Here is a 22,960-nt window from a genome sequence, read left to right on the forward strand (position 1 = left end):
TATTACTGTCTGACAATATAATTCCAATTACCCAACAATGAAAACTTGCTTTCTACTTTTTCCTAATTGACAATCCAATATACCACAATTATCTGTTGTCATAATATGTCATAATATACCTGTTCTGTGAAAAGAAAAGAAAAATAATTCCCTGCTGTTAGAAGCTTAACATGGGCTGGATAATCTATAAAATATTTTAATATGGTTAAAATAGGATCTCATTGCAACTTTTTAAAAAGTAAACACTTATATGTATGTAAACAGATCAACTAATGTCTTGTTCCCTAACTAATCAGAAGATACCATGAATAGTGTCCTCATAAATTTTATCACTGGTTTGTAAAAGAAGTATAATTATTCTAGCATCCATAAGAAGAATATATGTATTTTAAACCCTATACCTGATGAATTTAGAGACTCGATCTATTGGGACCTAAAACTATGGAAGGAGTAGGGTTGCTCCTTGTTATTTGTCAAGTGAGTAGAGAAATTGAACTGTGCACCAAAATGAGGAAGAAAAGAGCAGAAGACAGCAGATGTCTTCAGTGCTCAAGTCAAACTTTAATTCAGGAAGAACAGTACTTAGTATCCCTCAGTTTTACTCAGCTAAGTGTGGTGCTGGCCAGCAGTGTAGCTAGATCACAGCATGTTTAAGGCCGCCTGCCCCAACCCTCTGCTCAAGCACAGCCATCCAAAGCAGGCTGCCCAGAACCATGTTCAGGCAGCTTCTGAAGATCTCCAAAGAGGAGACTCCACAGCCTCTTTGGGCAACCTGTGCCAGGGCTCTGTCACCTGCGCAGCACAGAAGTGCAACCTGATGTTTAGATAGAAACTCCCGTGTTCCAGTTTGTGCCCATTGCCTCTTGTCTGGACACTGGCCACCAATGAAAAGAGCCTGAATGAGCAGTCAATATCTGCTGGAAGGCAGCACAGTACTGAGGATGAGGACAGCATCATCATGAGTACAGTGGGGGAAAGAAGAAAGGCAGACCATTTAGGGACACATCTTGGGTAGAATCACCAACAGGTGGATTGGAAAAAGGCAGAAAGGTACAGGATAATAACATCAAAATGGAGTTCTAGAGCAGGAATATGAATTAAGGTATCTTCCAAAACACATATGCACGTATATGTTTATGAACAAGCTCATCAGCTACTACTGTCATTAAGCAATAAGGTTTCTGACATCTTAAAGTGCTCCTTGTCAAGTTCTCAGAGTGCTTAGCACAACACAGAAACTACTCTCTGTCTTACATGGGCTTCTCTGGCATTACAGAAGTACACGTAATAATAAACTGAAAGCAACAGTAGATGGTTAAATGTCTATTTGTCTTGTTTTTTTTTTTTTTTCTTCTGGGGTTGGGGTGTGGGGAGGGGCAGCTTCAACAATTCCTCCTTAGAAAGCTGTCATTTCCACAGCAAGCATACTTACCATTGTTTAAGACTACATACTATCATGACTACTCAAGACCTCACATATTATTTCCAGAACTTATTTCTTAGGATATGTAAAATTTATTTCAAACAGTAGAAAAACAAATAAAATTTAGAGTTGAGGAACAGTCCCCATTAGCAGCAATGTCAGAGAAAAAGGCAAAACTGAACAAGAGCCAAGATGGTTGTGCTGCATAAAAACACATTAGTAATATATATGTTAAAGTTTTATAATGCATGGAACCTCACTATAACCTTGAACATGGATAAAAAAAGAAAAACAGCTAGAAAAGTGCATCACAGCCATCCAGCAGGGGAAAACAAAAACAAAACAAAAAAAAGATCCAGACCGGCTCCACTGGTTCCACACAAAGATTAAAAGAAAAAAAAAAAAAAAAAAAAAAAAAACAAATATAGCACCTTACCGATTTGCAAGTAGAGCATTTCCCATACAAAACCAAATAAGCTTTGAATTAACACAAGACAATAGTGTTCAAGCACAGGCTATTTAACAGACCTCAGGAAAGCTGTCAATAACAATGTGATAGTCAATATATTTAGGAAACTGAATGAAGATCAAATACAGGCCACTGAAGATGACTAATACACAGGATTTAAATTCTATCCTCAAAGCCTCTTCAAACTCTCTATGGACTTACTAGTCTTGAAGCGTGAAACCGTTATGGCTAGGTCAGTGCACAAAGAATCCTGAAATACCGGGGATTCTTAGCATCCCATGATATATCAAACAAAAACCAGATCCGCTTCTCTGTTCAAAGGGTTTGTTTGAAGTAATTCGTCACATAGTCTTTAGTCAATTTGTAGAACTTGTTGCAATGGCTAAAAGCCATTTAAAGGGCATCAATATTTCAGAGTGAGATATTGTTGAATATTGAATAGAGAATTCAGATTTTCAAGAACATGCAGAGGAACAAGCAAAAAGCACTCTTTTTTTTTAACTTAGTTTATATGTATTTTTATGGATTAGAAATGTATATGTATGCATAAAGATATGTGCACACACACATATATACGACAACTCAATTACAAATAATAAAAAAGTTAGTTTGTTCAGTACTTATAAGACTAGGACAAAAAAACTTTCTAAACATTCCCAAGATTATTAATCCTAACAGTATACCACAGACCTTCCAATATGACACATTGGGCCTATCTTTCCAGCAGGGCTGTAGGTTTCCTGTCTCTGTAGGCACAATAAGAGGTCAGTGGAAAAAAAAATAATACTTTTTCAGAAGACGAATTAAGACTGGTGTTATAGAAGCAAGCAATCTACTGTCAACTTCACTGAACTGGCATTGATTTTGGTACAGAAGAGAAACTGGGCCATGGCTTAGATTACTATAGACTTCTGAAGTTTCTTGAAGACTTCTAAGTGAGCAGTGTCTAAGCATGTCCATTTTTTATTTTTTATCCAGGTACTTATAAAATAACAATTTCTTAGAGTACACTGCATTTTAGTAGTCATGAGTTGATGGTGTTAATGTCTTCAGAACTACACTGAAAGTTGAATTACCTCACGAAATGTTCAGGGATGCTTGAAAAGTCTTAATTCCCAAGTCATAGCTGGGAATCCTGCATATAGGCTAAGAGTAAAACTAGACATTTAGGATTTAAAAATGCTTACAGTTTTGAAAAGTATCCAATTCAAACTGTAAAATCAATGTTATACCACCAGACCTACTGCAGCCAAATGGTTTGAAAGTATCAACAGATGCTTTTGAAATTATGGTCAGATTTTGATTTGAGTACTCTGTGGAAACTTTCCACAATATAAAGGAAGATTAAAAAAACAACACTTGTCTTAAAAAGACAGGGCTTTATGTGCTGTGATAGAGTAAAAGGAAGGAAAGTATCTCTGCATTTGGAAATTGTACATAGTGTGAAATAAACCAGAATCATATAACCGCAGGGAGCTTTCAATTAAACAGTTAGCAACCAGCGTATGAAAGGAAACTGGAACCAACGAAAGGACATGATAAACATGGTGTTCCATGCAGTGAAGTTGTAGTGAAAGGAGAATGTTCAAAGCCCTATGAACAAAAAGGTCAATTTTACAGGAAGTACAAACTCTTTCATTATAAAGAAACAGTAGAATTCATGACAGACTTGCACACAGAATCAATAAAAAGAAAAAAAAATTAAGATGGAATCCAAAGAATTTACATCAGATACTGAACTTCTCAATGAGAATATAAGAAGAACACTCCCCCCCCCCCGCCCCTCCCCCCCCAAAAAAAACACTAGTTCTTAATTTGTACTGTTAACAGATTTATCTTCTGAGTGGAGCTTTTCCATAATGAAAACATAACTGTTTGAGGAAAAGTAAATAGAAAAAGTAAGTAGAAATACATGACACCGAATCTGAATCACTAAATAATAGCTTCCTCGTAAAGTAACATCTCTTTTAGCATATTGAATAACCAATGCGTTATTCAGAATTTAACTGAGACAATGGTGAAAGGGAGAAAATAATTTTGTTGAAATGAAAAGAGTGATGAAAGTGAAAAGCTCACTGAAGGAAATATCAGATTTATCTAGTTATGCTTCTTGACTTTACTGGAAGGAAATGTTAGAGAGTTCTCTGATTTTAAAAAACATGGAATGTTTTTAAAACCATTCTACAAAATAATGTAAAACAATTGTGAAAAAATGTCTCAGTTCAAGGAAGCTTACTACCACTGTGTCTGTACCTTCTTTTACTCATCATATAACAATACTAAGGCTGTTGTAACTGAGCTTGGCTAAGTAACCATGTTTTTGAAGATGACAATGGGAACATTATTGTACACAGAAAAAAAAAGCAACAGACTAGTTTGTTTAAAAATAAGCAGTACATAAAGTGTCAAAAAATCAATGAAAAAGTTCCAAAATTTAATTAGAAACTGTTCTGTTTTCATGAGACATCTTAAAAACTATGGAGTCTGGTTTCTGGTACGTAGTAGCACTAAAACCAGTGGAACTCTGTGTGATCAACATAGTCTGAATGAAGGCAACCCTCCAACATCAAAACTGGAATATTTGCTGAGATTTTACCACTAGATATAGATGATGTTTCAGATATAAACAGTCAGACAGCACTATTAAATATTGATAACTAGTTGTGTGCAACCCTTGATTACCTAACCAAAGATATAAGTTGCTAGATTCACAGGTCAGTTTTTGTTTCCTCTGTGTATGTTAATACACTGTTATGATTTGATGACATTATAAATCATAGAAAAAAAAAAACACTTTGGATTTTCCAATATATAAAGACACATAGTACAACAAATGATAAAGAACAATGCAATGATATGAAAAATGATTTACATCATTGCTATTTTTCTAATTGGACAATAAATTTAAAATATAGTTATATAAAGGAATGTGACCCAGTATATTTCTGAATGAAGAGAAGAGCGCTAAGACAAATGAACCTGGGCTGCTGAATATTACAGCACACTGAAAATTACTGACAAGCTTACTGAAGAAACAAGCATAAAATCATCAGTGTATTAGCAAAACTGAGTATGATATTAGAATATAAATTAGAGAAATGATTCAAAAGAAAGAATGGTCAATTTTAATCATCATAATCAGTTTTTTGCTAGAATACTTATTAATTGCTCCAAAACTAAAATAGCAAATACATACTGCAGAATTATGGGTAATTACTAGTACAGCAGGATTTTCTATGTGTACATATTTATCTGTTCCAGCTTCTGAACTTGACTGCCATAAATTGTGAGTTAACTTCTGCAGTCTGTTTTATAAGCTAGGTATTATAGTCGGAGTGTTTGATTTGGTGTCTCTGTTAATTACTTCTGAATGAAATAGTCAACAGACTGTGGGAATGGTTAGGAAACTTTAGTGCTACTTAACAAAATATATACAGAAATTGCTGCATTTTTATGAAGTCTTGAATTTGACAAACAGTAGACAACAAAGTATTTAAGTACTGAGCTCACTATTCACAAAAGACAAAAACATCTACTCTACAAGGGATAATGTAGCTTATTTTTTTTCACAGTTACAGAAGGATGCAGTTTATAATATTTAATTTATATATTTTTTTGGAATTGGAAAATATTTTTGGAACTTAATTTTAAAGTAAAATTCTAAATGTGATTCATTGCTAGACTTTTCCCGTCTTTTACCATTGCTTACCTCTGTTCAGCTATGTCTCATGCTTGTAGATCTGCAAGATGGGACTTATTTAGTTTAACATTTTAAATTATTTTGTATGTATGCTGTTTGGCAGAAAAAAAAAAAAAAGTAACTTTAGGCAGATAAGCTTTAAGACACTTAAGGAAAACAGAATGATGGATCATCTGCTCCAGCAGGGGGATCGGACTAGATGATCTTTCAAGGTCCCTTCCATTCCCTAGCATTCTGTGATTCTATGATCATAGACTAGAATCCCTAATGACAGTGATCAAACTAGTAGCAAGTGGCTTAGATTTCCAAGGATATATACTCCCCCTTCATGAAAATGCAGCTAGAATACTTTAATATACTTCAAATGACTGTACTATTGTATATTACGAGCTTGACTACTAATCTTCATGAAAGAAAATTTTACAAGTGATGAAAAGCAAGGGTAGCAAAGGTATTGTTTTATTCTTAGAAGTTGTAACGTTAACATGTAATTCTTACAAGACTGAGGATTATGATCCTGATTTAATAAAATAATTAGAATTTTAATCAAGTTTTATATGGTATGATTTCCATTTGATTGCTTGCATGCTTAAAATTTAGGCAGGTACTTATTTGGTTACCAACTGAATTGAAAACTCCTTTATTGTAGCAGCTAGAAGGCCACGTAATGAAGTTTTGAAAGATATGAAACTAGAATTTACATCTGTGTCTTGGGCTTGCCTAAACTGAGATGATTACTTAAAATTATCCTTTCTTCCTACAACTGTCACAATTCAAAAGATGTATGCCATGATAAAACTGACTGATACTTCAAGCAAGCTATAGACTGATAATTGACTTTCATGTTCAGCTGGCAAGAAAATACAAGCATTTATCACACACACCTGCTTAACTTTGATGCTGAACTTAGTTCATATCCCTGGGTCTTTGATAATTTGTTTGTGAGAAATGTATTCTTGATAAAATCAGTAATTTTAACATGTTATAGTTCACACTTGTGTCATACATTCACAATGACTACAGTTCTGTTTAGGATTCATTGCCTTTCTACCTTTTATCACATTTTAAAGACATGTAAAATACCAGCAAGCCTAATTATACACAAATAACATCTGTTTCAACTTGAAATTGGGACTTGAGTCTTTCCACAGTCACATCTTCAGTTTACATTCCATTTAAAAAGCCATTTTTTCATGGACATAGAAAATAAGGTTGGGTTTTTGTTTGTTTGTTTCATTTACAAAAGAAAATCCTAAAATTTTTCAGTTTACACGGCTGGAAATCAGTGACAAACCAAATTTTATCCATAAATCACTGATGCTGAACAAGTTATTGTAATCTGCTTGGCTGATTTACTATTAAGCATACAAATATATTTGCAAGGATAACAAAGAACTCAATTTTTATATTTCTCTAAACTGATCTTTCACTTTTTCTAGTTTTCCTAGTGTCAAATACTCTTTTTATAAAATCAAACAGTTTCATACTGGGACAGTAACAGAACTCTATAGACATAAAAACTTAGGAAGTGACAAGGGGGAAAGAAAAATGGAGAGCTATCTTTTCTGTCCAAATAATAACAGTAAAAGGCAAATAGAGGAACACGTCTAAATTGAATACAACCTTAACCATGGAACACCTACAGTTGGAATTACTTTCTGGAAATGTCTGTTTCACTCCATCATTTGCAAAGGGTATTTAGACTCTGAATTTAAGTTGTAAGAATAATTCTCCGGATGTCTAAATTAATCAAAATTGATGGTATAGTTGCAGACTTGCTCAACATGCTGTTTAGCGGTTAATGAAAAATATTTTTCATTGGTAGTGAAATATTATATTGTTTTACAGACAGCACAATAGGTTTATCAAATTAACTTGATAGCAAATACACTACAAGATGACTTGACTCATTTGCTTTCAAAACTATAAAGTTAGTTGTAGAAATATAAATAACTATAAGTATATAAATATAACTTTATAAATATATTGTTACTGATTATGTTAGTTCTCAGATTGCATAGATCAGCTTGTACAGAAGATGGTTTACCTCTGTTAGTGAAATAGGTGTTAGGCAGAACCTTTTAAAACTAAAAAGATCAGGAACATCCAAAGTTAGTGTCATAAATATTTCCACCATTACCTTTCCTGTACAATAGTCTGAGCTTAATGTGTTCATTTCAGATATTTTAGATATTTATGGCAAAAAAAAAAAAAAAAAGGTCACAGATATGATAAGCAAGGGGATTGCCATTTTATACTCCAGAAAAATTTCTACTACCATCATCTAATGAAGAAATTACAGCAAAACAGTGCTATATAATACAGAATACATTAGAATGGAACCAAGGTATGTTTTAAAAATAATGAGACTAAAGATTTCAGAAGATCAACATGTAAACCTTTTTGTTAGTCCTATCAGGATGCACAAATTTCTAACATATCTGAAAAAAAAAGACAGTGAAGGTAGTATTAAAGTACTCCTGCACAGTGATCTGTAGCTTAAACAAGACTCTTTTGACATGTATTCACAGCTAGATCAAGGTGCCTGATTTGAGGATTTGCAGTGAGCTTTCTAAATAATACCTATATACGATTCATTTGATCTTATTTAAGAACTGAAATCCATGCACCTTTAAGGAAAGGAAAGTGAAAAAACAAAGTAAGTGAAAATAGGCTTAAAAGACAACTGACCTTTTTCCACTTCATTCAGATTAGCAGCTTGCAGTGACAAAGACAGAAGAGACAAGAAGACTTTTTACATTGTAATACAACAGCATAGCACATTAAGCTAATGCACAACTATAGCAGCAAGAGAGGTTGATTAGCAAAATGAAGCAAGCTTCAGAGTCTCACCTACAGCAGAGCAAAACAAACAGAAAAGGTAAGAAGTACATGCCACTGGTGGCATAGGAAAGGTTTTAGTTTTGGATCAGTTAGATCAGTGATCTAATGACTGATGGCAATGAGCAAGAGAAATGATAATCTGTAATCTATAGAATGTACATAAAATGACCTGATGTTTACTAGATTGAGTTTAAAATAAAGGAGATGATAATGTTTAGAGAATAGCAGAGTTAAAGAGTGCAGGACATAGTGATGCATTTTAAATGTTTTATTTCTCAAGGTTTCATCAGGCAGTCTGAATGTCTGATGATTGCGTTTATTTCCTGTTACTTCACAGTTACAGTCTGTGATCTTAAGAAAGCTCTCAGTATCATGCAAATACCTTTCTTCGTCTTTCCACCTGTAATTGTAGAGGCAATTGTAAAACTTAACTGAGGCAGAGAAAAAATGGATTCCCAATTCTTAAGCAATAACATAAGCTAACAGGCTTTTATATATATATATAATATATATAAATATATATATATTAAAATCAACAATGCTTAATTGAGATGTGTCAATTTTCATCAGATTTTTAGAAAAGGGAGAAAGTGACTGTTTGGTTTTGCATTATAACTTTCCCTATAACATTTTTTTTTTGTATTTTTTATATGTATTTCCAGAGGTGAGATTCCAGTAAGCCTTCTACATAAAATTAAAACTTTAAATAAGAATGATTTACAATTCATACCAACAGGTTCCAGCTGACTTCTTTCTTATATTATGCTGTGTGAAATATAAAGCATGTTTGTAGATAACCATTCACTCAAAAAAAAATATTCTGGGCTGGTGCACTTCCACATCCAGTATATATGTTCTGTGACATCTTGAACATAAACAATTCAACGCATGGCCAATAAAATTAGAAGAGAACAGGACAAGTTTATGGTGGTATTTTTCTGTTATATACACTGTCCAAGCCTCCAGCACCTTACAGCCCAGGGACTTTCTGAGCTAGAGATAAGTACCTTTGTATTTAAAAATACATATATTTTTCAATCTGCTGAGTATATAGACAGTTTTCCTGATGGTTAGTTTATTTTTGCCCAGCTAGTACAGGAATTCATCAAGTGAAAAATACCTTCCATAAAAACAAAATAAAACAAAAAACCACACCACATTAGCAATATGCAAATCTGATTTTAACCTGTTAGAACAGATACCAAGATCCAAATGCTTATAAAGTTCCTCATGAAAAATCACTGTATCTATACTTGGCAGGGATTTTGTTACTTATCTTTGAAATCAAGCTATTGGCCAGAGAAAAAAAAATGTTATAAATAATTTGGTATCGCATATACACTAGAGGCAGCTGTAAGATTATTTTGTATTTTGAACACTACCATTTCTAGATCCCAATGTGTCCAGACTACTGTCAGTTTAACTCTTAACGCTCCAAGTTATTTAATTACTATGAAAGATCAGGGATGACGGGTGTAAAGACCAGCTTGATGTTTTACATTTTCTCCTTACAATTTATCTGGATTAAAACTAACTTAAGATCTCACACCTTGTGTCTATCTTCAGATGCTTTGTAAGACAGTGTACTGTAGAATTCTGCACTGTATCCTGTGGAATGAAAAAAAATGAAATTTTGCTACAACTTATGTCCAACTTATCTATGAAATGAGGCTCTGGTCTTGCATGTGTGTCTGTTTTTGGTAACGTGTTGAAATAATCTAATGAGATAGTGTAAAATCTCAACAGTTTTTGAGAACAGAACAGCTAAACGTACTGATTACCAATAGATTGTTTTCATTTATTCTTGAGCTGGTGAGAAGATTCTCACCTATTCACATGACTTACTGATTTCGGTAACAATTATGACTAGGCACCAAATCCATAAAAGCAAATCTGTTTTTCTAAAAGGATTACTGTTAGGAAACAAGAACACTTGCCATATAAACTCATAGCATTTTCCCTTTAGAATTAGGCACAAACTGTTCTACAGCAACAGCAGCCTCCTCAAAGAAAAGTAATCGCCACTTCCTCAGTGATGAGTCAAATTAAAAAATACACTTTCTTTTATTTAAACTAAAAACAAAACTGCAATACAAACATCAGGTTAAATATCTTACCAATCCTTATGCTTCCCTTTTTGCTCTAACCATATACATACATATATATAGAAATGCTACTATTGAAGTTTCAATTGTAAATATAAAACATACATTTCAATTACAATACTACAGAAATACAAGAGGCGCACTTAATCAAAATTTTAGGCTAGCACACATAAACATGCCTTTGTATCCACTCCATGGATATTTAATGCAAAGCAGTCCTTCCCATGGGATATTGTGAATACAACAAGCTATTGGCCCTAGCAGTCCAAATGCACCTACAGCGATGTCGAAAATGAAGAAACAGGTAACATGCAAAAAAACTGCGAAACTGCTGAGGAGAAATGGACGTGCAAATGAACTGTCTGCTATTTAGTAAGTACATGAAACCTCCTAGCATGAAATCACCAAACAGGAAAACTCAGCTCGTGTGACTGGTTTGCTCTCTACCATCCTACACAGCAGAGTATCCAATCCTTTTTAAAGGAGATGGCAACTGAATCTCGGGAATCTGAAGCTTGACTCGGACATAGCTAAAATATTAATTATCCGAGAAATAACAAACATCTGCCACTACTTATTGAAGCGGTTACCTGTTATTTTTTTCTAAGGCTTGAACTGTCCGTTGCTTCTAGGTATTAAGGTAGCAGTACCTGGCAAATGAGTATGGTTAAGCAGAAGGTTATGTCTAATTTTCCAGATGTGGACCACCCAGTTGTTCTTATGTATCTTATTCTGTCGACTTAACCTTTTAACCTGTGTTGTTTTAGGTATTGTGGCTCATTCTGCATGAAGAAAATTTCTTCCAAACATTTACTCAAAATAAGTACTGCACAAATACATATATTAGATTATGAAGTTGCATTTCTTTTACCGGTGTTCTATCATTTTCACTCACTGTGGGTTTCCAAGATTTAAATACTGACTTTAAATTTGAATGCCCTAAATCATTTGAGCAATCCTGTAGGTTGTAGAACTAATGATGGAAATACCTTGGATTAAAAAGGTGCTAATTTTGTTTACAATAAATGAAATTACTTCATGAGTTCACCTCTCCTCACAGTCATCCAAAGCTCAAATTTAGTGTTCCCTGAGGGCATTAAAAAGCTTATCTGACAGACAAAATAGGATTAATTATAGTTACTATATAGGATGACTAGGTATATCTAATTCCTAGGTTATGGAGGATTTTACATTTCTTTGTCATGTATTTCAAATCATGGTTTTGTGAATTTAAGCTCTGCATTCTTCTAGTAGTCCACTAGCTGACAGAAAATAGATGTCCAGAAAAACTGAACAACATATCAACAGAAACAATAGATCCTAATTCTCGTTCTCCAGTGTTCCTGTTGTAACTGTTCTTCATTCTCACAGAGATTGTGAAAATAAGCAAGAGACCCTCTGTTTCAAAGAAAGAAAGGGTAATGCTTTGGCCTGGCTGCCAACTGATAGAAATGAACAATTTCACACACTCTAATAATGCTATTTTCTTGTGTGCTAGAGCAGAAAGCATCACAATCTGCATTAATCTTTCTACAGGAGGGCAGGACAGCATTTAGGGATGCCAAATCCAGTTCCCTACTGGCACAGATAGATTCTTTTTTGCCCTGGTAGCAGCTTGGACAATGTAAGACAAAAGAAGAATATTTTTCAGATTTCAACAACTAGAGGGATTCTTCACTGGACTGCTTGGTTTAGGTAAACAGATGTAAGGGACACATTTTGAAAGAACTTTTAAATATCAAAATGTTGTTATTTCAAAACAGAGGAATTAATGAATGGGTGTAAAGTCTACTTTTGACTACAAGCCTTACTGAAGAAAAACATTGAGGGAAACTTGACTTTAAACCAATTGTAGAATGACCACTAATTCATCTGCAAACTGAAAAACATCACTGTTTCTCTATTAGGAATTCTTGAATTACCTGTACTTGCTCTTTATACTCTTACCTGTATATTCAGGTGGACAGAGGCAAGTATAGTTATTAATTCCATCCACACAAGTAGAATTATTTTCACAGTCATTGTCTTCACAGTCATCCACATTTATTTCGCAGTTTTCACCTTCAAATCCATCTGCGCAAGTGCACCTGTAATACAGAAAATAAAACCGACCACATGAAGTTTTTAGCTAGGGAGACCAGACAAGAAATACTGTAATTAATAAGAACATTGATTCATAATCACTATCCCCTCTAAAGGAAAATGGATGATATAATATAAAAAACCATATAACAAACATTACCAAAATATTTTAACATTTTATGTTACAGAAAAAGCAGCAACAATAACAATTTGTGCCTTTATTTTTAGTTAAAGGAGTTTAAATTTCATAACTGGGCACTCCTTTAGAAACACCTGTTATATTATAAAATGAGATTATATGTCTTTTATTTATTTTTGTTAATTTAAACACATGGAAAAGACTGTGGAATCAGGGATTAGTATGTAGTACTACTATTCTACTATCATTCAGTTAAATGCACCATCATAAAGCTCTGTTTAAAGTTCCAAGTACAATACATGTATTAATATAAAACAAAGACTATATAAGCTCTTCAAAACTGTAATTTTTATTTTGCTTTTACATATGTTTATGCAAAGCAAATATATAAAAAGGTAGTAAATGTAAAAGGTCACTCAAATATGACCATGAATGCATTTACATGCAATTTGCAGTATCTATAACTCCTGCAACTTTGATTATAAGATTGCTTTAATTTTCAAAATATGTAGTGTTTAAACAAATAAATTAAAAAGGTCAAATTCTGAGATGTGATTGTGTCACTTTAAATTCTAGAGGCATAATATTGAGATGTATATGCTTAATTTTTAATAGAAAACTAATCTTTGGGCAGAATTTAGAATAAAAAATAAGAATAATGTCCTAATGAATTGCAGGATAATGAATTGTTTCTTTCTGCAGTGTCATTTTTAACAAGCTTGAGGTGTAGATTATTAAATGACTAATAATTTCACAGAAGAATGCTAAAGAACTTTATTTCATAATTCATGAAGTACATCTGGAGTAATTGTACTGTGTGATTAAATAACTCAAGATTAAAAACGCTCACAGCATGTTTATCTGCTGGCATAGTGAGTTTCAAATGAATCATTAATTTTCTGTTTCACTGGGATTTACATTTTATCATTTACATGCTGTCTGTTGAAGTAATACACACAACAACAGATGAATTGTGAGATTTTTTCAGCAGGGATCTAGCCAGCTATTAATTAGCATAATGGAGTCAATACTATGTTGTCTTGACCTGATAAGCCTCAACTAATCACAATCATTTGTTGTTGTTTTTAACAGTGTCAGAGCTTTAGAAGCTTTCCATGGAGAGTAACATGTTCTGAAAACTTGAGAAGCACTGAAAACCTGACTTTGTGGTGCAATTACCAACAAAGAGAACCCAAAGATTAACACCAAAGTTATTTCATATATTATAAGAGCCAATAGATTTCCGTTCTGATATTACAATTAAAAACAACTTACCAAAACCCATCTTTTTCTCCTTCTTTCAGATGACAAGTTCCACCATGGTTGCATGGGTTACTGATACAGGCATGAATAGGAATATCACAATCTTGACCCTACGCAGGGATCAAGGACATCATTTAAGAAAATACAGACTCTAGTGGAGTAAATTAAAACTCCTTGTAAATGTTAAAAGGGCGAGGCTTACATTTCTGTAATATTTTTTTCTTCTTCATTCATTACCTACCTTGAAACCATATGGACAAGTACATCTATAGAAGTCAACTGGATCATTGTTGCAGGTTCCATCATTTTTACATGGATTCGATAAGCAGGGGTTACATTTTGCGAGAATATTAACATCCACGGGCCCTTAAAAATACAAATGTGATAGTCATAAACGAACTAACACTGATTTATACTTAACAGGATATATTTGCACATTGCTGTAATTTTAAAAACAATGTTTGTATTTTTAGACTGTGGTATTTCTACATGAATTGAATGCTTGACTGCCCGTAATTCCTCTAATGTGCCCAAATACATTTGGGATTTAATTTTTTTGGTTTGATTTTTAATTATCATTTTAAAAAAAGTAAAAAGCTGACCCAAAAGTGATTCCTATATCCCCATTATCTGAAATCTGCGCAGTTTTGATCCATGATAATTACCTTTCCTTTTTATTTAATGAAGAATACAATTTCAGCTTTTGTCTCTTTAGTGGGTAGAAATTGCCTATGAGAAAAAGAGCTATAACAGTTTCTAATCCCTCCCTTGGTGGTATTACTGAGAACACAATTTTTAACATTTTCTTTGTTTGTTTGTTTGTTTTGTTTTTTTTGTTTTCAGGATCACATACGACTGATGGCAAAAATGAACTAGCAGAATTACCTGTAAGTTGGTTGAATGTCTTGAACTATAATGTTATAAACTGTATTGTCCAAGCCATCTCACCATAAGTAGGTCTATATTGCAGCTTGCTCTGTTATGCAGTCAGCCACAGTTCTGTACATTGCTGCATTAGTTGAGCCCCAGAATAGCACAGACTATACCATGAATCTATGTGCAAATGAGGGCTGCCATCAATGCCTGTGGTCATGTTTCTTATATTAATGATTATAACAACAGAATTTGGAAATGAATAATGACAAAATCTAAAGTTTCACAAGCCAGACAGAGCTGTGACTGAGATCTTTAGAGTACGTAAATCTTATCCCTATAACATAAATATTTATTAGACATTTATTTTTCATTGCTTTACAATTGTAATAGTGTTTTTTTTTTGTTTGTTTTTTTCACGTTGAGTTTTCAAATTAAAAACCATCGATTATTGTTTTGGTGTTGTTTTTTTTTTTGTTGTTGTTTTGTCAGACAACCAAAGAAATTACTAGTTATTTGTTTAAATTTAGAAATCACCTGCTTATAATAATGCTTCATTTTCTTATGCTTTATGAAAATTGAAAGATTGATTACTGTAAAAGAAAACAGGGTTGAATTGGCCAAATGCCTATTAAGAGAATGAACACACATTCTCTACTACTTCCGGCTTTATTGCCTGATGACATTATTGCCTCCAGCTTATTTTCATATTTAACAAACGGAAAAAAATCTATACTTATCTACAGATAATTTGTAAATTTTAAAGAATAACCAGTGATTTCTCCAGTGACAACACACACACACAGACACAAAAACACACACACAAAAAAAGACTTCTCAGACCTACTGGGGGTGGAACTGCCTGATTGCTCTCATCAAAATGAGCCAGACCGCAATGTTTTTCAAACCAACAGTGCACTTTTACTGAGGTATGGTGGGTTTTGTTTTGTTTTGTCTTTACTCAGATGTCTTAGCTTTCTTATTTTTTCTTTGGAAATTAAACTCAGATAAGTCATTGAAAAGGAGCTGGAATGGAAGGAAGCCATATGATTATAAAGATACAGTAGGGATGCTGGGAATAGGCTCACAAATTTTTCTTTTTATCTGCAGTTGCTGGTATCCATCTGTGTCACAGTTTGCAAGCAAATGCAAGGAGATGAACACGGTAATTTGTGACAATTGCCAAAGTCACCATCTGTATGGATCATTGACTATTCTTGTCTTCATTACCTTATTTTGAAAGAAAAATCTATAGTTGATTATAGTTTGCTAAAGCAGCAAACAGCAAAGGTAGGTGAGTTGAAACAAACACCATAGAATTAACATACAGAAAGTCTTGCCTATTTACTGTAGACTATTTCTGGTTATTGATAGATTGTATTAAAATGTTCTGTGAAAAATATATGGAGTGAAAAGCACATACATAAAAGAAGATAAATGTAACACTGTTCTGTAGCCTTAAAGTCTCTGCTTCCTTGTCTCAACTGATTAGGCTGAACATGATGGCCTCATTTCTACTTCTTATGAAATAAACTGACAATTATTTGGCATGAATTAAAAAAATATTCAGTAACTGAGGTTATTTTCCTATATGGATTAGCAATCTAAATTTCACTTCTGAAAAAGAGCCAGCAAATGGGAACATGATTCCCAGCAAGATAGTAAACAACACTGATCTGATTTTGTGTCATAAGCATTTATTTCAAATTACTAAGTATGGAGGATCCAATGAAAATGAACATCAATTTGATTCATCATTTTTCAGCTATAAGATCAAAAAAAAAAAAAGTTTTAGAATTTTTTTTACTTAAGTCTAATGAAAAGGAAGTTCTGGAACCGATTCTCATTTTCACTATATCATTCCTTCCCTTATCTGCCTGGATGTGTTAAAAGACCTGTATATGAAAAGAAAATATTCTGTATGAAATAGAATACCCTATTGTTTAACTTTTAACACTGCAGAAATATATATATCCTTCAATAAGCTATAACTGAAAAAAAAATCTTAAAAGCAAAATAAACACTGTTCTTTCATAAAGAGTGAAAAACTAAATGCATATTATTTTATTGATAAATATAAACACACACACTCGTTTATTTGTCTAATATTTTTGAAGAAAAGCATAAGATAAACTCTCCCAAGACCAGTTTCTAGAGAAACCTTTGCAAGAAAAACTTGAAATCCTGACTTTTTATGATGCAGGAGCTCCTATTTGCTCTTGTATATGGCCTCAAAATCAGTATCTGCAGAGTCACTTATATCAAAACTGCTAATGAATACACTGATTTCAGTACAATGCAGTGGCAATGATCATTTCAATTGCGTTTTTCAGATCCTGAATCTAGGCTTTTAAAATAACAAACCTTTTCATACAACTATGTTAAATGATATATCATGAAGAGTCAGTTCTAAAATCATCAAAGGGAGAAACAAACAGTAAACATGCATGTCTTAGGAAAGAAGTCTGTCTGAGGTTCACAAAAGGAAGGTCAGAAGGTTTGTTCTTAAACATATCACCCATTCCATCACTTACAGCCTTACCTGGTATCAGAAAACCACAAGGCCCTGGAATCTCTAGAAGCAGGGCATGAATGGTAAAGGAGTAAAAGATTGAGAATCTGTTAGAGGCCACATTAAAAAAAAAAAAAAAAAAGGAAAAAAAAAAAAAAGCCCATAAACCTAGAAAAAACAGCTGCAAGAAGAAAACACTAAGATGGTTCCTGGAGGAGAATAATTCATAAAGTTAAGAGTAAGGTCCATTTTTTATGGAATTTTATAACTGAGACTTCATTTTAAAATGCTCATTTTCACAGGAAACTATTTTTATGTGATTCAAATTCAAGCACCAGTTTCAGTTTGAACTGAATCCAGAGGTACTGATAGGAGGGAATTACACATTTTGCCTGTTAGTGTGTACGCAATAGCAGAAAATAAACAGATATATATCTGTAAAAGAAAGTCAACTATTTCTTAATAGGAATATAGCATCTTTCTAATCCCTATTCCTACCCTCTGTCAAGGGTAGAGATGCCTTGCAGAGAGATCTTTACAAATCAGAGGGCTGGGCAATCACCAACAATATGAAGTTTAACAAGAGTAAGTGCTGGATTCTGCACCTGAGAAGGGGTAAATCTGGCTATACATACAAACTGGGGGATGAGAGGCTTGAGAGCAGCCTCACAGAAAGGGAACTGGGGATTTTGGTTAATAGCAAGTTGAATATGAGTCAACAGTATGTCCTGGCAGCCAAAAGGGCCAACTGTATCCTGGGGTGGATCAGACATGGCATTGCTAGCTGGTCGAGGGAAGGCATTGTCCCGCTCTGCTCTGGTATGGGCTCACCTCAAATACTGTGTGCAGTTTGGGGCACCACAATATAAGAAAGACTAGCAGTGTGTCCAAAGGAGGGCTACAAAGATGAAGGGTCTAGAGGGGAAGATATATAAGGAGTGGCTGAGGTCCCTTGCTTTGCTCAGCCCAGAGCAGAGCAGGCTGAGGGGAGGCCTCATGGCGGCCTGCAGCTCCCTCACGAGGGGAGCGGAGGGGCAGGTGCTGAGCTCTGCTCTCTGGGGACAGCGACAGGACCCGAGGGAACGGCATGGAGCTGGGACAGGGGAGGGTCAGGCTGGGGGTTAGGAAAAGGTTCTGCACCCAGAGGGCAGTCAGGCACTGGGACAGGCTCCCCAGGGCAGTGGTCACAGCACCAAGCCTGCCAGAGTTCAAGAAGCATTTGGACAACACTCTCAGACATCTGGTCTGATTTTTGGGTGGTCCTGTGTGGAGCCAGGAGTTGGACTTGATGATCCTTGTGGGTCCCTTCCATCTCAGGAGATTCTATGATTCTATGATTCTAAGCAAAAGAAAAAATTACTTATCTTTGGATAACAGACATATAATTGTCTTACAGGGCCATCTTGTCATTGAAATGCTGCCGAGTGGCAATCTGTAATTATGACATCTTCACAGAAGAACAGTGGCAGGAAAATTATTTCTCTCAAAGGTACCCATAGTACCAGATTTCTATTCCTGGAAGTGAAAGAAATACAATACTTTCCCTGCATAATAATACAAAGGATATTTTCTGATGGGCAAGAGGAAGTAAGATGTACTATTTGGAATGTCTGACAGAAAAATAATAATGATTGTAGGAAGGGGTGACTCATTTTTTAAAAATGACAGTTAGAAAATAACCAAAAAAAAGTCCTTCATTTCACTTACATACCTACAACAATGTGTAATAAAAGCATAACTGCAATAATATTATTCTGTGGATGCTTGTGGAGAAAACGATCGGATTGGCCACCAAATGTTCTATCTAAAATCAGACTAATGAACTTTGCAAAAGATGAGTGTCATATGCAATTAACACAGGTATGACCTCAAAGAAATACTATTGAAAAATTCTAAGAAGAATTTGGAAGGATAATTAATTGGCATCACATACAAAATAATGGGTTGGATTTCCAGTGTTTTTTGATTACAAAAACATTTTTTTCACAGAAAGCCTAATGAGAGAAGAATGAACAGAACGAATAGAACATTGTAAGGAACAACTTGGGATGAAAGCTAACTCTGGTGAAGTCCCAAAGCTTTTTTAAGGAAGAATTTACACCTTTGATAATGCATTAACAGATGAATATGTAAAAATAGCTTGAAGACTACCTATACGCTGAGAATAAGTTACTTCTACAAAAAATAAGATCATATTTATCTGATGCCTCAAAAATAACTATAAACTTAGTGACAACTTACAAGTATAAGCCTGAGTCTGAAAAATGAAGCTACAGCAGAAGCTGTGCTTCCAAAATATTTAAAAGGAGAGAAATGGAGAGAATTGAGTAAGATTAAACAGCAAAACAAACTAAGTCTACTCTCACATATGAATCAAAAAGATATTGTTCTAAGACAAAAAATACTAGGGTTCAGAAAAAGAACCTGAGAATTAAACAGGAATAATTTGTCATAAAAGTGCCAATAACATTGGTACCAACACAGAGATAAATACTTGTTTCAATCCCCAAGAAACCTACCTATATAATAACATCTAGAATGAGACTTCTACAGGTAATCACATCTTTTATCTATTCTGTGTATTTTAGGCTTTCTTCTGAAACATCAAAGAAAACAGCATTCTGGGCATATTGATGCAATTACATACCACTGAGATAATGCAGACTGCTAGGATTACAGTTGTATTTACAGGTTTTACTATAAACAGTCTGAAGGGAAAGGACATTCTTTAGTTAAGAGAAGTGTAGATGTTTAAATTTTAGTTCATTAGTGAGACAGTACCAGCTACCTATTTACATCTATATACTGATGAGTATTACACTGCAAATCAGACTTTTCTCCATCTCTTGATTGAAAAAAACAGCAAACAAACAAAAAACAAACAAAAAAGCAAACAAAACAAAATGTCATAGAAGTTTTTAAAATAAATACAATTCCTGAAAGGAACCAACAGCTAGATCCCTAAGTATGAGGAGAAATGATGACAAGAGTGAAGACACTGTAATAAATGCACAGTTGTAAATAAATATAAAAAATAAATGTATTATAAATGTAAATAACAAATAAACAATCACCAACAGTACCTTGGCAAGTAAATTTTTTAGATGGAGTTGTGAGTAGAAGTTTATCTGCCATTTCTCCAGGGCCAGCACAACGCGCAATACCAGGTTCTTTATATTCTGATTTTACCCAGTCAGACAGCCACTGCATGTTACAATCACAATAAAGAGGATTTGCTCCAATAGCCCTATGGAAAACAGATAAACAAAAAGGGAATAAAGTTTTAAATGTTTGTTTTTAGAAAGAGAACCCAGAAAACTGAGGCTGGCAAAAATCTCAAACCACAAACCATACCTCCCCTCCACCAAACTGACCCTAAGTGTAAGTGCATGAAGTGTCTATATTTAGGTTTTAAATCAAGAAGTAAGTTTTAACAATAAACTTGGTAAAAAAAACTACCCAAACTTACCTGCATTTCCGTAAACTTAACTCTGTGTCACTTTTGGTATGTAATGGGCAATATCAACTGCATCATCAGAATGAAACTGATACTGGGAAATTAAGTTAGGAAGAATAAAATATTTCTTCCAAAGCAGCCCCACAAAGTTCCACCCAGATATTTTTCCTTTTCAGTTTATGGCTCCCAGGCTGGTACAAACCATCTGTTTCTAAGCTTCCAAATTTGATTTAATTATTTCCTCTTTCAAGATCTCCCACTGAATTCACAACTATGTGCAGAATTCTGTAAGAGATCTCTGCTGTATACATAAATAAAACTACACTACCCCTTACATAAGAGCTGCCCTGTTGTGAAATTAAATCCTTTTCTTTAAATAAATTTGATTGTTTTTTTAATTAAAAAACAATATAGCTAGAGATTTTGGGGATTAATTACTGTAAAGGTTTTTAAGCCTCTGTTTTGTTTTCCTATAAAGACATACCCATATTCATTTCAATAAAATAATTATAGAGCTTCTTTCAGATTGTTCCACAACTTTGGATAAAGGGATCTTCAAGAAAGGGAATAAAATCCTTGGCAAGCAAAAGCAAAGGTGGTAGAAACTACTACAGACACACTCTTTTCTGACACACTAAACCTTCTTAATTATTGCTACAGGCTTCCAGATGAACAGAAGAAATTGTATACACACACACACACATATATACGTTCATTCAGGCTATAGTCAGAGCATTAACAAAAAATCAGACCTGGTAATATGGTCGTGTAATAGCAAACTTCCCATGTAAAGAGAAATACCTACAATTTGTCCAGGCCATATTCACAAGAGTGAATGTCAGCCTGATGTCAGTGTGAACTGAGCAGTTGGCTCTGCTAAAATCAGAATATTAGCAAGGATAATTGGTAATGTTAAGAAAAAATAACAGCAAAGACAATCAAATCTATGTAAGCTTTACTGATTTTAATGTAGATGAGGTAGTCTAATAGTAGCATTTGAATGACTGATCAATGACTTAAAGCTTGACTGGGCTCATCAAATTTCTGAGAAATGGCAAATTAAATGTAAAAGTCCGATATTGAATTAGAAGCAGATTTTTTTTATTATTATTTTTTTTTTTAACAACCAGAAACATCAAAAATGGGTACATTTAAAGGCACTAGTCAGCTTACTCCTTAAATGAAAGAAAAGATTTAATAACTACCCGTAAACACAGTGAGGTTTATAGGTAGGTAACTTGCTCTAATCTAAGTTTCCATTGAAAATTAAGGACAGAAACAGTGCTTCAGAGGATATTCTGAAATCAGATTCCATGCATTTAACGTCAACAAACACCAGCACAGAAACATAGAATAATTTAGGCTGGAAGGGTTCTTTGGAGGTCATCTAGTCCCACCTCCTGAACAAAGTGGGGCTTACTTCAAAGTCAGAGCAGGGTTGCTCAGGGCTGTGTCCTGCTGAGTTCTGAAAATCTCCAGGGAGGAGAGATTCTGCCGTTTCTCCAGGCAACCTGTTCCAAAGCTAAACTACCCTCAAGGTGAAAAATTTTTCATTATGTCAATGAAACTTCCCTTATTGTGGCTTGTGACTGTTGACTCTCATCTTTCACTTTGCAACCTCTGAGAAAAATCTGTCTGTCATTGCTATAATTCCCTTAAAGGCTTAAAAACTGCTGTTAGGTCCCTCCTTGACATCTCCTTCTCCAGGCTAAATAAAACCAGTTCCTTTACCTTCTCACAACTCACAGCACCCTCCCCACCTTGCCCACTTCTATCCTGGACTTGCTCTGTTTCATACGTATCTACTTTGTTCTGGAGAAACTGAACACATATTCCAGATGTGTCCTTACTAGGGCCAAGCAGAAGTGAGCAACCACTCTCCTCAGTCACCTTGCTCCTCGCTTACTAATTCAGCAGAGATCATCTTCAGCCTTCGTTGCCATAAGGGCACGTGCCTGACATTCAATTTGCTGCCCAGCAGAAGGTCCAGGATTTCTCTGCTGAGCTGCTAGCTATCTGTTCTGTCCCCAGCCTCTGCTAGGGTTGTTCCAGAGCAGGCCTTTGCATTTGTCTTTGTTCAACTGTATGAAATT

At 34.4% G+C, this 22,960-nt stretch overlaps 1 protein-coding gene across 11 annotated transcripts in view; it reads right to left on the minus strand.

Moving 5' to 3' along the window:
* The window catches only part of SLIT2 (slit guidance ligand 2), a 262,113-nt gene that overhangs the window by 21,936 nt on the left and 217,217 nt on the right, over window positions 1-22,960 (minus strand). For 6 of the 11 annotated variants that reach the window (XM_080589491.1, XM_080589495.1, XM_080589488.1 and 3 more), the window contains 5 exons: window positions 20,494-20,657; window positions 14,267-14,391; window positions 14,038-14,135; window positions 12,489-12,628; window positions 8,284-8,310 (listed from right to left, as the gene is read on the minus strand). In XM_080589491.1, coding sequence (XP_080445617.1) covers window positions 8,284-8,310; window positions 12,489-12,628; window positions 14,038-14,135; window positions 14,267-14,391; window positions 20,494-20,657 — 554 coding nt within the window. The remainder of the gene's footprint in view (window positions 1-8,283; window positions 8,311-12,488; window positions 12,629-14,037; window positions 14,136-14,266; window positions 14,392-20,493; window positions 20,658-22,960) is intronic. The other 5 variants (XM_080589489.1, XM_080589493.1, XM_080589496.1 and 2 more) reach the window with 1 other exon arrangement.

The sequence above is a fragment of the Anser brachyrhynchus genome (assembly GCF_964034855.1).
Source record: "Anser brachyrhynchus genome assembly, chromosome: 4".
Taxonomy (NCBI): Eukaryota; Metazoa; Chordata; class Aves; order Anseriformes; family Anatidae; genus Anser; species Anser brachyrhynchus.